At 56.6% G+C, this 15,839-nt stretch overlaps 1 protein-coding gene across 3 annotated transcripts in view; it reads right to left on the reverse strand.

Moving 5' to 3' along the window:
* STX3 (syntaxin 3) overlaps window positions 1–13,871 on the reverse strand; it is a 46,430-nt gene extending 32,559 nt beyond the window's left edge. For all 3 annotated transcript variants that reach the window (XM_018059016.1, XM_018059015.1, XM_018059014.1), the window contains exon 1: window positions 13,748–13,871. In XM_018059016.1, the coding sequence (XP_017914505.1) occupies window positions 13,748–13,777 (30 nt within the window). In that variant the 5' untranslated portion in view covers window positions 13,778–13,871. The remainder of the gene's footprint in view (window positions 1–13,747) is intronic.

The following is a 15,839-nucleotide window of genomic DNA, read 5'->3' on the forward strand; positions in this document are numbered from 1 at the left end:
CATCTCAACCTCTGATGCCCTCTTCTCCTTCTGCCCTCAATCTTTCCCAACATCAGGGACTTTTCCAATGAGTCAGTTGTCTGCCTCCGATGACCAAAATACTGGCACGTGGTAACATCTCAATAAAACAACCACACGCAAGATCCAGCAAAGTTGTCTCTACAGCTTTTATCTGGGTCTCAGTGCTCTTAAACAGGAAAGAACCAAAACAAGATACAGAACGTTAGAGCCGAAAGTAACCCTGCAGATTCTATCGGCAAATTCTCTCACAAGAGATTCTCTCACCACAGCCAAGACCGAATCACGAGTTATCTATCGGAAGAGCCGGGAACAGACCCAGGTTCCTTGACTCCCAGCTTCCCAGGATGGGAAGCTCTTCCTACAGTTTTTCCCACTGCAGCAAGCTGCCCCCAGAAATGACAACTACAGCAACAAAGTTCAGTCCAGATGAGACAATTCCAGGAAGCGGCCGTCAGCCCAGGTCGTCTGAGCCACATGACACCGGGCCAGGGTTTCCCTGAGAACAGATCCACCAGGTGCTGGGCGGGGGTCCTTCTCTCCAGACACATCCGTGCTCTCACAGGAGCCAGGGGGCCTCGGGAGCCCCAGGGCCAGCAAAGCACATGAGGCGCCTTATCTCGGGCCGGCGGGACTTCGCACCGCCTGGAAGGGCACTGGGGCATCTTTACCGAGGCGTGTGGCAACAGGAACGTTGCAGCAGCCGCACCAGCGGCTGCAGCTGAAAACGCCTGCCACGCCACGCGCCCGCCACCCGCTTCCCCCTCCCTGACTCCTGCTCCTCGCCTGCCAGGAGGCACGGCCGTGACTTGGCGCACTGAGCTCACCTCCGTCCCCCACTCCTCCGCCCCCGCCCGGGCCCCGGGCCCCTGTCCCCTGTCCTCTCTGGAAACGGCGGGAGGAGGACGCAGACCCAGGGCTCGGCGCCACCCGCGACCCTGCCACCCAGCCTGGCCGCGCCTCGGCCCCTCCTCTGTCGGCTCAGCCTGTGGGCCCCCTTTGTGGGCTCCTTTCAGAGGAACCTCTGCCGCCCGCAGGGCCCTTGCCGTTTCAGTTGCTCGGGTGTGTCTGTCCCTGCCCCCGCCGTGGACTGGACCGCAGCCCGCCGGGCTCCTCTGTCCACGGGATTCTCAGGCAAGCATACTGGAGAGGTTTGCCGTGGCCTTCTTCGGGGCTCTTCCCTACGCAGGGATCGAACCCGCGTCTCCTGCTTGGCGGGTCTGCCGCCTGAGGAGCCCCGGGAGGTGCTAGGTGGCCACCACCCTCTGGCTGAAAGCGGGGCTGAGACAGGGGCTGTGGGGGCCTCGGGCCGGCACTGGTCCCCACTAAGCCTCGGTTTTCTCACCAAGTAAGGAGCTTAGGTTTCCAACGCGACTCTGTGGACCCCCAGGAGACCTCGGGGAAGCCTCAGAAACCGCCCCCCCCCGGGAATTTGGTGGGGGAGTCAAGCCTGCACCCCTCCCACCTGCAGAGCTCCACCTTCATCTGCTTCTTACACTGAGGCTGAAACCACGATTTCACTTTCGGAACCAGGCCTCTTGCCAAGAGAGAAAAAGGAAGAAAAGAGAGAGAGAACGAGAGAAAGAAAGAGACACGCTTAGCCAGCAGGAACCCCACCAGAGCACATGAATGGCGCTTTCTAAAGAAAATGGAAAAAAGATGGAGTCCCCTCTCTCCTTTTCAAGGTCAGGCATGGCTGCAGCGTTCACCCGAGTCATCAGCAACTCCTGAAGGATCCTTCCGATCAGCGTCCAGGTGGGAGGGACAAAGAAACAGACAGAGGAAAAGGCCGCCCCAAATGCGGAGGTCTCTGTTTACGGGCTCTCTGATGCCCCTCCCGCAGTGGGTGACAGAGAGAGGGAGACTCAGGAGTGCTCGGGAAAGTTTCGGGGTGAAGGAGATGATAACAGAAAGGGGGGACCAGCAGTCCGGCCTGGGGAGGCGCGTCTGATCCCGATGTCCCCGCTGGGGAAGGACCATGGTCAGCACGTCAGCCCTCCAATTGCTTCCTCCTCCCGCATGGAAAGAGCTCTGTGCTTGGGAGACTCCTGTTCATAGACCCAGATCCTCACCCACTAAATCTGGTTCAAAGAGACAAGGACGTGTGATTCTCCTCGTCCCTACGGCCTACCTCCCCCACCCCACGAGCCTCCCTTCCAGGATGAGGGGTTGTGGATTCCCAAGGACAAATACCAGCACATCCAAGGACTCCAAACACACACACACCCCTGCCTAGGCCCAGCATCTGGTTCCTCCAGTCTCTCTCCTCCAATGAAGAGAGCCAGAAAGTCTGAGTAAGTGTCAGCTCGCAGCAGGCACTCAGGGCTCTCTGTTCCCCATCTCAGGGTCCAAGGGACCTCCGTCAGCGCCCCTTTGCCCTCCTAAACTGAAACCCTCCTGGGGCGGACGTTCCCCTTTCTGCCTCTTCCTAACACCCTCCCGCTGAGCCAAGAGGAAACCACCACGCGAGAGCGGCTTCCTCGGTGAGCCGCACGCGCTCGCCTTCAAGACGTGCTTCTGGCTGAACAGTCTGAGGCAAGAGCTGGCCCCATTTGGAAATAAAGACGCTGGGGAACAAACCCATTACCAAATAAGCCCAAGGCCACCGAGTCCCTGGACAACTGGGCAAGAGCCAAAGTCCCAGCTGACCGAGCCCCAGGCCTTCCGCCGTCACGACGATAATGAGGGTACTTTGTTGCAGGTACGCTTGTGGTTTCAAAAGTCACCTTTGCTTCTCACGGCAACCCCAGGAGGGACAAACGTGTAACACCCCACTCACAGCGGAGACTACCACTCCATTCGGTTAGATGGCTCACCCCGGGTGACCCCACTAATGAGGAGCAGCGTCAGGGCTCGAATGCAGGGCTGCGGAAGCCGGGCCTCCCAGCTCCTACCCTCCACACTCTGTCTGAAGACGCCCTCCCCAGCCCAGCTCAGAAACACACCCACACTTATTTCAGGGACGCTGCAATGTCGCTGAAACTGAACTGGACTCGTCTACGTGCAGGACTGAAAAAGACTCCTGTGCAGGGACTTTCCTGGTGGTCCAGTGGCTGAGACTCTGAGCTCTCAGTGCAGGGGCTTGGGTTCAATCCCTGGCCAGGGAGCCAGACCCCACAAGCTGCAACTAAGAATTCGCACACCACGTTAAAAGATCCCACCTGCCACAGCTAGGGCCTGGGGCAGCCGAATAAGCAGTGTTTCTGACCTTTTAGAGAATCGTACCGCTGCGCGTAAGCCCACAGATGGGCCGGTTTGCAGAGGCACCCATGACTGCCTGCGTTGGAGCCCCAGCCGCGCGACCTTAAGCGAGCGGCTCGGCCTCTCTGAGACTCAGCGCCCTACGTGCAGCCTGAGTAGCTGCCCCAGAGCTGTCGTGCGGGTCGAATGAGTGAATGTGTGTGAAGCGTTTCGAGCAACGCGGGTGCAGAGTGAACTCCCAAGACCGTGCCATGCTACCGGCCTTCACAAAAATGACTTTCTGCTAAAGACGCAACTCTGATGCCAGTTCTCGGGTGACAGCAGGTCCCCCAGGATGGACTGACATGTGGCTCGTTTATGTGAATGAAGCCATCTCTCTACACGCGCATTTACAGAAACAGGGCTCTCTGTAACCTTTGCTTCTGCCAATTCTCAAAAATGTCGACCTTTACTCCTCATCATTCATTTCTAAACAGTTTGTCGTTTCCGTTTTGGTTTCTTCTGAGCCCACGAGTTATTCAGAAAAGTAGGCAAACTCTCTAAATCAGTTCAGTTCAGTTACTCAGTCACGGCCGACTCTGCAGCCCCGTGGACCACAGCACGCCAGGCCTCCCTGTCCACCACCGACTCCCGGAATCCACCCAAACTCATGTCCATCGAGTCGGTGATGCCATCCAACCATCTCATCCTCTGTCGTCCCTTTCTCCTCCCGCCTTCAATCTTTCCCAGCATCAGGGTCTTTTCCAATGAGTCAGTTCTTTCTAAACACATTAAGAATTAAAATCTTCAAAGTGGGGAGACCTAAGGAGAGCTATTACTGTATAGTTAATTTCTAACTTTATTACATCGTCATCAGGGAACAAGTCCTATGTGACTTATATTCTGTGAAATCCAGCGTTTCATCTGTGTGTTAGTTAGCCCACGGTCAGAATGTGTTCATCGTCTGTGAAGCTTGAGAAGATCCTGCACGCCCTTTGCTGGACACAGAGCTCACCGAAGCCTCACCCCCACGTGCCGCGTTCACTCCGCTGCTTTTGTTCGGCAGGCCTTGAGCAAGATCCAGGGAAGGAGTAGTGAAGAGAGATGGAAGGTCATCTAAAGAGAGGAAGGAGGAAAAAGCAAAAGCACCGAGCGGGGAGACGCCATCCACACTGACGAGCAATCTGTGATCAGGGAAGTTAACTCACCCAGAACCACGCGGCCAACAAGGAACAAATGGACCCCTGCGTGGCCCCACCCCTGGGTCACAGTGGGTTATTTCAGACAAAGAGCTGGGGTCGCAAAACCAAGGGCCTCGCCCACAACGTTCTTCTCGTTCACAAGGTCCCATCCAGAGTCACAGACCCGTCTGTCCACTCGCTCAGCCAGCGGCACTGACTGATCGTCTCTCGTCTCCAATAGCACAGACCGGACTGGGCACCCTGCTCTCCCCGCAGCCTCACGGTCTCAGATGCGAGGCACTCAGGCCGCTCCGTCACCATGTGGAGGGAGATGACCACCCTCAGTCCCAGGGGCCGACGCCCAGGCGAGGACGGGCATCAGAGAACGGATGGCGAGGTGACTCCTGGGGAAACGGCAGAGGGTGCCTGGAGGGAAGGCCACACCTCCTCCCTGCCGCCCCTCTCACCCCAGGAGCATTCAGGGAGATTCAAAGGTGAGCCCTTTGCTTCCTCCCCCACCCTAGGTTTCTCCACACTTCCCTGGCCTCCTCCCCGCCCCCAACCCCATCAGCACCCCACGCCCCTCAGCATCCCACTGCCAAGGACACAGGAAAGAGGAAGGGACTTGCGCTGTCTGCCTCCCTCAGCCTCAGCCTCCTCCCCAACCTGCTCTCAGCCTCTGTCCCCCAAGCCCCACCACCCGCCCAGGATGCTCCGAGAGCACGGCACACCAACGGCTGAAAGTCCCTCAGTTACATCCGACTCTTTGAGACCCCATGGACTATACAGCCCACGGAATTCTCCAGGCCAGAACGCTGCAGTGCACAGCCTATCGCTTCTCCAGGGGGTCTCCCCCACCCAGGGACAAACCCAGGTCCCCCGCATTGCAGGCAGATTCTTTACCGGCTGAGCCACCAGGGAAGCCCAGGAGTGCTGGCAGTCACTGAGCAGCCCACCTGCGAGGAGGACTCTAAGACACGGGCCTGGGACTTCCCTGGCGGTCCAGTAGATAAGACTCCGCAGTTCCAGCCCAGGGGCCTCAGGTCTGATCCCTGGTCAGGGAAGTAAGATCCCGCATGCCAGCGTGCGGTTAAGAAATAACTAAAGATGAGACCAGAGCCTAAGACATGGGTCTCAAATTTACCAAGGCATTTAATCTCTGCAAGAATCTTCTGGGGACCCTCCCCACCTTACAGCTGAGAAAACCAAAGCATAAAGGCGCCAAGCAACCTCCCCAGATCCTGAAGACTGAGCACCAGAGCCGGGAGGAGGGTGGGCCACTGGACACAGATCCCTGAGGTCCATCACCCTGGAGAGATGCGTCTTAACAGCAACTGCCGCCACCCAACCACAGCCCTGGTCCCCCAGAAATACACGTCCAAAGCGCTAACACACAGAGGCTGTGCCAAAGAGGTCGTGATGAGAAGACTGAGACCGTCCCAGCTCAGAGGACGCTGAGGGAACAGGACGACTCAACGCAGTGTGGTGCCCTGGGTGGGACCGCAGGCCAGGGGGAGGACCATCCGTGGGAAAACGAGTGGAACCCACAAAAAGCCTGGAGTTGAGCGGCGAGCAACGCACCAAGGTCGGTTTCCCAGTTTAGACACGCGTCCCATCACAGCGTGAGACGTTGACAATGGGAGAAACCTGTAGGCAGGAACTCTCTGTACTATCTTCTAACCCTTCTGCCAGTCTAAAATTAGTCTAGCATAAAACACATATTCCTACAAAAAGCAAGCTCGCTGCCTTCCTGCAGGTTCCCTGACCCAGGCAGCCAAACAAACCCAGACAGCATACGCTCCACTGATCTCTTTAGGTGGGGGGTGAGCCTCTCTCAAGTTTCCACATGCAACCAGGGGAGCGTTGCCATGGAAATGGCCCAGCCAGGAAACAGGCTGACCCAACGACAGAGAGGGGAGGAAGTTGCAGAGAGGCCTGACAGAAAACGCTGGAGATAAGGCCCCCTCGGGACTGCTGAACCTCCCAGCAAGTCCATCTGCTGTCGCAGCTCAGCTGCTCAATCGTGTCTGACTCTGCGACCCCATGGGCTGCAGCAGGCCAGGCCTCCCTGTCCACCACTGACTCCCGCAGTTTACTCAAACTCATGTCCATCGAGTCAGTGATGCCATCCAACCATCTCATCCTCTGTCGTCCCCTTCTCCGCCCACCTTCAATCTTTCCCAGCATCAGGAACTTTTCCAATGAGTCAGCTCTTCGCATCAGGTGGCCAAAGTATCAGAGTTTCAGCTTCAACATCAGTCCTTCCAGTGAATATTCAGGGTTGATTTCCTTTAGGATGGACTGGTTGGATCTCCTTGCAGTCCAAGGGACTCTCAAGAGTCTCATCCAGCAGAACAGTTTGAAAGCATCAATTCTTCGATGCTCAGCCTTCCTTGTGGTCTAACTCTCATATTCGTACATGACCACTGGAAAAGCCACAGGCTTACAGCTTCCTGGGCTGTGGGAGTGCGGTCTGGACTCTCACACAGGGCTTTACTGGCAGGCAGCTTCTAAAACCGTAACAGTACGTGGCTGCTTCTACATATCAACAAAAACACGGAGTTTGTGGAGGCTCCGGGAAGGCCTGCTGAATGCCGGCAGCTCAGATCGGGACCTTCCCTGCAGCGGTGACACTGGCAGCGAGCCTTCAGGGTGTGTGAGATCTTCCAGGGGAGCACCGAGGTGGCTGGGTTCTCACCGTGACGCGTGAGATCTTCCAGGGGAGCACCGAGGTGGCTGGGTTCTCACCGTGACGCGTGAGATCTTCCAGGGGAGCACCGAGGTGGCTGGGTTCTCACCGTGACGCGTGAGATCTTCCAGGGGAGCACCGAGGTGGCTGGGTTCTCACCGTGACGCGTGAGATCTTCCAGGGGAGCACCGAGGTGGCTGGGTTCTCACCGTGACGCGTGAGATCTTCCAGGGGAGCACCGAGGTGGCTGGGTTCTCACCGTGATGCGTGAGATCTTCCAGGGGAGCACCGAGGTGGCTGGGTTCTCACCGTGATGCGTGAGATCTTCCACGGGAGCACCGAGGTGGCTGGGTTCTCACCGTGACGCGTGAGATCTTCCGGGGGAGCACCGAGGTGGCTGGGTTCTCACCGTGACGCGTGAGATCTTCCGGGGGAGCACCGAGGTGGCTGGGTTCTCACCGTGACGCGTGAGATCTTCCACGGGAGCACCGAGGTGGCTGGGTTCTCACCGTGACGCGTGAGATCTTCCACGGGAGCACCGAGGTGGCTGGGTTCTCACCGTGACGCGTGAGATCTTCCAGGGAGCACCGAGGTGGCTGGGTTCTCACCGTGATGCGTGAGATCTTCCAGGGGAGCACCGAGGTGGCTGGGTTCTCACCGTGATGCGTGAGATCTTCCAGGGGAGCACCGAGGTGGCTGGGTTCTCACCGTGATACCCACATGGTCTCCTTTGCGGTCTTCCTGAAAGGGGACAACCCTCCACGAGGAGGAGGGCTGGAAGTTCAGGTACAGGGAGGAGCCCTGGAACTCACCCATCCTCATCCTTAGAGGTGGAACCAGCAACCTCTGGCTTCATTAGCAAGTCCACGGGTTCCAGAGTAAATGCTGCAGTTCAAGCGGGTCAAGTCTCCCTAACCCAGAGGGGATGGACCCAGAAGGGTAAGTCCCAGTGAAGAATAAGGTGTGTGAGGGCCAAGACGTCAGTGATCAGTCGACAGACAGTTTACCACGCGGAAGGGTGCGGGTCCCGTCTGCCACCACGCCAAGGGGCACACAGGGCAGCTGGGGAGGCAGCCAGCGACAGTAACAGATGAGCAAGAGGGGCTCGCTCAGCTCCGGACCTCACCACTCGAACCTCAGGCCCATCTGGGCCTCAGTTCCCTCACCTGTAAGATGGGACTACTACAACACCACGTTGCCTTGCAGGGCGGAGAGGATTAGACACACACACATCCTTTCCAACAGGAAGCGGCAGCTCAGTCAATGACCATCGTTACCAGAGTTGATGTGGTGGGGTGACACCAACCAGTCTTAGACCCGTGGATCTGAAAGACACACAGGTCTTAGGGGACTAAAGAGTCCAACTCATAAAAGACGGAAGGAAGGTGCTTTCAAGCCCACGCCGTGGTAAGAAACAAAAAGAAAAGAAAAAACCCACTGACAACAGAAGAGAAATATTCTGCTCTGAAGCAACGTGCAACCCACCAGGGCTGCTGGCAGGCAGGGGACAGGTCCCAGGCTGTGTTTCAGGAGTGTTACCTGCAAGGAGCAAGCCTGGGAAGACGGGCAGGAATTTTGCCAAACGGGGAAGGGACTCTAAAGGGAGGGAAGACAGCACGCTCGAGCATGTCCCCCCTCTCCCCCCGCAACCACGGGAGTAAAAATAGAACTAATCGCCTTCCCCCAGCCGCGCATTCTCTCTCTGACCTCTGGCTGCTGGGTCTGTAATCCCTCGCAATCCCTGTCACTCCCGTCTCAGCTGCACCGCCGTCTGCTCACCCAGGGCAGCTCTCCCAACCCCGGGACAGCTCTCCCAGGGAGCGAATCCGGCCAGGGAGACAGGGGAGGCAGGAAGGAACTCCAACCACTAGAAACCTTCAAAGGGGAAGCACGGCCCCTGTTCTGACGGTTGTATGACCGATGTGACCATGCTCCTGGGGCACTCATATGGGGAACTTCAAAATGGGAAGGAGGCCAGGGACAAGCCCTGCAGGACACAAGACCGAACAGAGAGCAAAAAGTCAGTCTGGTCTTCAGTGCCTCAGGTGGCGATGTCATTCACCCGTCTTGATCGGCTCTCTGTGGAGGACCCAGTAACCCCGAGATGTTTCCAGCTCTCTGGACACGCATCCCAAGCCCATGACCTCCATTCCACACATTGCTGCCACTCTGTGAGCAGGATCAACCTTGAAGTTGTTGTTGTTCAGTGGCTCAGTCGTGTCCAACTCTTTGTGACCCTGTGGACTGCAGCACGCCAGGCCTCCCTGTCCATCACCAACTCCCGAAGTTTACCCAAACTCATGTCCATCCAGTCGGTGATGCCATCCAACCATCTCATCTCCTGTCATCCCCTTCTCCTGCCTTCAATCTTTCCCAGCATCAGGGGCTTTTCCAATGAGTCAGCTCCTCGCAGCAGGTGGCCAAAGTACTGGAGTTTCAGCTTCAGCGTCAGTCCTTCCAATGAATATTCAGGGTTGATTTCCTTTAGGATTGACAGGTTTGTCTCCTTGCAGTCCTAGGGGCTCTCAAGAGTCTTCTCCAACACCACAGTTCGAAAGCATCAATTCTTCGGTGCTCAGCCTTCCATATGGTCTAAGCCTCACGTCCACACATGACCACTGGAAAAACCACAGCTTCGACTAGAAAAACCTTTGTCGGCAAAGTGATGCCTGCTGTTTAATATGCTGTCTAGTTTGGTCATAACTTTTCTTCCAAGGAGTAGGCGTCTTTTAATTTCATGGTTGCAGTCACTGTCCATGGTGATTCTGGAGCCAAGAAAATAAAGTCTGACACTGTTTCCATTTGATGCTGGGGGTCTGCTTCTCATGGGCCATATCCCTTTGTCTTCCCTATACAACCATGTGTTCTTTCAGACCAGGGCTTTGTGTAAGCACTCTGCCTAGAATTCCCTGGTGGTCCAGGGGTTAAGACCTGGCTCTTTCACTGCTGTGACCTGGGTTCAATCCCTGGTTAGGGAACTATTATTAATAAGATCCCACATGCCTTGTAGAATTGCCAAAAATAAAAAAACTCTACATATCAAGATGCCCAGCAGAGGCAGGCAGAGGTTAAAAAGCACCAATAGTGGTGTCTCTGTGAAGCCCAAACGGAGAATGGGTGAGAAGTTCCAGGATCTTTGCGCTTCTTCTAAGGAGCCTCTCCAGCCTCTGAACAGAGTAGATTTCAGTCTCAACAAGGACTCAAGGGGAAGCACCACTTCTGGGAGTTATTTCCGTCTCAAGGACGGGATCATAGGTCTGTTCCTCATATGTCTCCATCGCTGACTGTGATCCCCAAGGCCCAGCGACTTGTGTCCCTCAGCATCAATTCCCACCCTCGCTCGGGAACCTCTGGGAGGGCAGGGACATAGAAGGTGCTGGCTGAACACTGGCTGAATGAAACCAGGGTCGGGCAAGAGGCTCCGGGACGGGAAGGGTCTGGACTCAGCGGATCCGAAGTTCAGTGGCTGAGACCTCGGCAGGAACTGCCTGGTGAGACAGGCTGGGCGTGGGCACCACAGCTCCCGGCCAGCCTGACGTCACCAAGCGCAGGCTTCTGGGCCGGCCCGCCAGGAGGAGAAGGGCAAGACACGGATAAGTCGCAGCCTGTGACTGCGGCAGCAGGAAGGGGCACCCTTCAGGGAAGGTGCTGCTTCCAGCCCGTCCGTCTGGGGAACTTGAGTTGACTGCCCTGGGTGATTATCAGGGATTATCTCATTTCACCCTCAGTGACCCTGAGGGGAGGGTGCGGTGATCCTCTGCTTGGAACAGGCTCCCAGTGAAGCCCTTTTAGAAACACACACCCTCAGGGTTGATGGAGACTTTGAACCTCCTCACGGGCTGCCCCCCTTTCCAAGAAGGCGCAAATTCCTACAATAGTCAACATCCCACCAAGCCTCCCTCCCAGGTCCCACCAGCCTGGCCCCACCTTGGGCAGCTCTGAGTATCACAAACGCCTTCGCCAGGGCTTCCCTGGGTGGCTCCGGGGTAAAGAATCCACCTGCCAATGCAGGAGACACAGGTTCGATCCCTGGCCCAGGAAGATCCCACAGGCCTCGGAGCAACGAGGCCCGGGCGCTGCGTCTACTGAGCCTGTGCTCCAGAAGCCGCGGAGTCGCGATACTGAACGCACACGCTTCAGATACTGGAGCCCACGGTCTGCAAGAGAGAAGCCACTGCGGAGAGAAGCCGGCGCACCACAGCGGGAGAGGGGCCGCCGCTCACGGCAGCTCCAGGAGAGCTCGGGCAGCAACAAAGGCCCAGCACAGTCAATAAATAAGCAACTAAAAAAAAAAAGCTTCCTAGAGCCATCAGCCTCCTGGCTTCACTATTCCCCTCCTACCCACGTGGAGCGGCACTGGCGCCCCGCACAGGGCGGCTCTTCAGCTGCCAGGGCAGGTCACTCTCGCGGGCCCCAGGGTTTAGAAAGGTCCCGGCTCAGAGATCGCACTGCCGCTCAGGGTGAAACTGGCTTCGAGCAGGTTAGCAAACCCTGACAAAAGGAATCAGAGAGGGAGGATGGCAACGGTGTTGCCGTGAAGGGGCGCGCTCTCTCCCCGGGAGTAAGGAGGGGCTGGCTAGGGGAGGTGAGCTGGAAGCCAAAACCCACCGAAACCTTAACACTACCAGTCTTCAAGGAAAACGTTAACATTGCTGGAAGGGGCTCGGAGATCCACCGAACTCCACCTGTGTTACAAAGTGGCGTGAGAGCAGCAGTGAGGCGCAGCGGCAGCGAGGAGCAGGCGCTCGGCGGCAAAGCCACGGTCAGAATCTCCTGAACCCGAGCCCCGTGCGAGCCCCGTCCTCTTTGCACGGCGCCGTCATCCATGCCCCTGCTCCACGAGGCCGCACCCCCAGCCTCACAGCTCCGTCTACATCTCACTCCCGCCGCGCTCCCGGGAGGAAAAGGGAGAGACGCAGCATTGGCGCCATTTCACAGACGGTAGCACTGAGGCTCGGAGGGAAAAAGGGACTTGCTTGGGTTCCTCCCAACAAGCTGAATGTATACTTAGGACTCAGCTCACTGAGGCTCTCTGCTGTCTGTTGAAAGGGCATCTTGCCGTGGAAATGGACTTCCTCACTTAAGGAAGGGCACTGCCTCTCCCGCCGACCAGCTCTGCACCACCCCATGACTGCAGATTGTGCTGGACCGGTGAGCTTCAACGCCACGCTCTGCTTTGCTCTCTGCCTCTGGGGCAAAGGCTCGGGGAGAGGTCAGGAGCCTGGCTCCTCCCTGGACCGGGCTCCCGTCCGCCCCATAACCCGGGGCATCCGTCCTCCCCAGGCTGAGCTCTAGTCTTCCACTCTTTACACACAGAGGCAGCCACTGATGCTCTGTTATTTCAGGGACGTTGCGAGACTCAGACGACAAAGGGCAAGGAGGCGGCACGGCGGCTGACACCCACCACCAGTGACCATCCCCTCCTCTCCCCTGCCTCCAACGCAGTCCTACTACGAGGGGTGAAAGGGTCAGGAAGGTCTCAGCTCGGGCGAGGGCAGGGAAAGGAAACAGCTGGGACATCAGCCCAGCACTCCCTCACGCTTGCTCAAGGCTTCACTTTTCCGAGGAGATTTCACAGTGACCGGCGTGAGGTTCACCAGTGCTTAGTCCTGGGTGCCCCACGCACCGTAAAAGGCTGTGCGAGCTCTCTCGGTTTTAGTCCTCAGGAATACCCATTTCACAGATGACAAAACTTAGGCTCCAAGGTCACGGGCAGAGCTGGCAGGCAGTGGAGCGGGGAGGAAACCCCTCTATCCAGACCCCTGTTGCTCAGACTTCGTTCAGTGTGCGCATGACTACCTGGAGAGATTTATGGATAATCAGATTCTGATTCCCTCACTCTGGAGGCAGGCCTAAGCGGCCGCGCCTCCCACAAGCTCCCAAGTAGATGGGACGACATTGCATCAAGGGCTAGATCTTAAATTCCCCTAAGATAGAGCCTGAGTCACCCAATCCCCAGGGCTTAGCACTGGGTTTGCCTCATAGAGAACACTCAGTAATTACTTATTCAACGAGTCAATGAATATTGCGCGTAAAAACCCATGCTTTACCCTCTCTCTATACTAAGCCCGATTACATCATCCGATCTCAACACAAATCTCTAGGGTACCATTAACCTTCCTTCCTTCGACAGACAAGGAAACAAGTTCACAGGAGTAGGCTGCCCAAGGCTTCACCGCTTTTACGCAGCAGGGCTGGAAGCCGACTCCCTTCAGACCCTCGGCTCTGATCACAGCCGTCCCACGGATGCGGGTCGCAGGCGGGGGGATTAACAATTACAGACAGCTGGGGGTGCCGAGGCGCTGGACATCCGCTGGACCAGATCAGCTCACGGTCAGGCGGTCGCCCACGGGAGCTGCTCTCTCGGGGGCGAGGGCAGCGGGCTCAGCGCCCCCCAAGCGGAGAGAGACCCGGGGCGCCCGGAGGCGGCGGGGCCGGGCGCAGCGCCCGGCAGCGGCGAGCAGGCGGTGCGCGCCCCCGACCTCCACGCGGAGCCCCTCCGGACGCCCCCGCGGACCCCAGCCCCCGACAGCCGCCGTCCAGCCGGGCGGGGCACGGGCGTCCAGGGAGGGCGCCGCCCGGCGGCAGGCGACCCGCGAGGGGGCCGCGCGCGCCCGGCTCGGGGAGAGCAGGCCTGCGCCCGGCGCCGGAGGAAGCCGCCCCCCGCCCCCGGACTCACGGCCTTCAGCTGCTCCAGCCGGTCCTTCATCCTGGCGCCGGGGCCGGGGCCCAGGTGAGCGGCCGGAAGAGGCGGCGGCCCGGCGAGAAGGAGCGTCCGCGGCCCCGCGAGGCCCGCCCGCGCTCCCGACGCGGCTCCGGGGGCGCGGCTCCGGCGGCGGCCCGCCCTCACCTGGGCCGCGCCCCGCCCTTAAAGGGCCCGCGCCCGGGCCGAGGGGCGGTCCCGCCTGGGTGCGCGCGCTCGGTCGTGCACGACTCTCTGCGACCCCACGGCTGCAGCACGCCAGGCCTCCCTGTCCATCACCAACTCCCAGAGCTTGTTCAAACTCATGTCCGTTAAGTCGGTGATGCCATCCAGCCATCTCAACCTCTGCTGGCCCCTTCGCCTCCCGGCTTCAATCCTTCCCAGCAGCAGGGTCTTTTCAAATGAGTCAGCTCTTCGTGACCAAAGTACGGAATTTCAGCTTCAACATCATCCTTCCAATGAATATTCAAGACTGATTTCCTTTAGGATGGACTGGTTGGATCTCCTTGCAGCCCAAGGGACTCTCTAGAGTCTTCTCCAACACCACAGTTCAAAAGCATCAGTCCTTCAGTGCTCAGCTTTCTTCACAGTCCAACTCTCACATCCATACATGACCACTGGAAAAACCATAGCCTTGACTAGACGGACCTTTGTTGGCAAAGTAACATCTCTGCTTTGTAATATACTGTCCAGGTTGGTCATAACTTTCCTTCCAAGGAGTAAGTGCCTTTTCATTTCATGGCTGCAGTCACCATCTGCAGTGATTTGGGAGCCCCCCAAAATAAAGTCTCTCACTGTTTCCGTTGTTTTCCCCTCTTTGCCATAAAGTGATGGGACCAGATGCCATGATCTTCGTTTTCTGAATGTTGAGTTTCAAGCCAATTTTTTCACTCTCCTCTTTCACTTTCATCAAGAGGCTTTTTAGTTCCTCTTCACTTTCTGCCATAAGGGTGGTGTCATCTACATATCTGAGGTTATTGATATTTCTCCTGGCAACCTTGATTCCAGCTTGTGCTTCATCCAGCCCAGTGTTTCTCATGATGTACTCTGCATATAAGTCAAATAAGCAGGGTGACAATATACAGCCTTGACTTACTCCTTTCCCAATTTGGAACCAGCCTGTTGTTCCATGTCCAGTTCTAACTGTTGCTTCCTGACCTGCATACAGATTTCTCAAGAGACAGGTCAGGTCAGGTCAGACAGGTCAGATGGTCTGGTATTCCCATCTCTTCCAGAATTTTCCACATTTTGTTGTGGATCCACAGAGTGAAAGGCTTTGGCATTATCAATAAAGCAGAAGTAGATGTTTCTCTGGAACTCTCTTGCTTTCTCAGTGATCCAACGGATGTTGGCAATTTGATTTCTGGTTCCTCCAACTTGAACATCTGGAAGTTCACCGTTCACATACTGCTGAAGCCTGGCTCGGAGAATTTTGAGCATTTCTTTGCTAGCATGTGAGATGAGTGCAATGGTGTGGCAGTTTGAGCATTCTTTGGCATTGCCTTTCTTTGGGATTGGAATGAAAAGTGACCTTATCCAATCCTGTGGCCACTGCTGAGTTTTCCAAGTTTGCTGGCATATTGAGTGCAGCACTTTCACAGCATCATCCTTTAGGATTTGAAATAGCTTAACTGGAATTCCATTATGTCCACTAGCTTTGTTCGTATCAGCGGAGAAATAACTCCAGAAAGAATGAAGAGACAGAGCCAAAGCAAAAACAACACCCAGTTGTGGATGTGACTGGTGAAGGAAGTAAATTCCGATGCTGTAAAAACCAATACTGCATAGGAACCTGGAATGTTAGGTCCATGAATCAAGGCAAATTGGAAGTGGTCAAACAGGTGATGGCAAGAGTGAACATTGACATTTCAGGAATCAGAGAACTAAAGTGGACTGGAATGGGTGAATTTAACTCAGATGACCATTATATCTACTACTGCAGGCAAGAATCCCTTAGAAGAAATGGAGTAGCCATCACAGTCCACAAAAGAGTCCAAAATGCAGTACTTGGATGCAATCTGAAAAACGACAGAATGATCTCTGTTTATCTCCAAGGCAAACCATTTAA

This window comes from Capra hircus, chromosome 15, assembly GCF_001704415.2.
Source record: "Capra hircus breed San Clemente chromosome 15, ASM170441v1, whole genome shotgun sequence".
Taxonomy (NCBI): Eukaryota; Metazoa; Chordata; class Mammalia; order Artiodactyla; family Bovidae; genus Capra; species Capra hircus.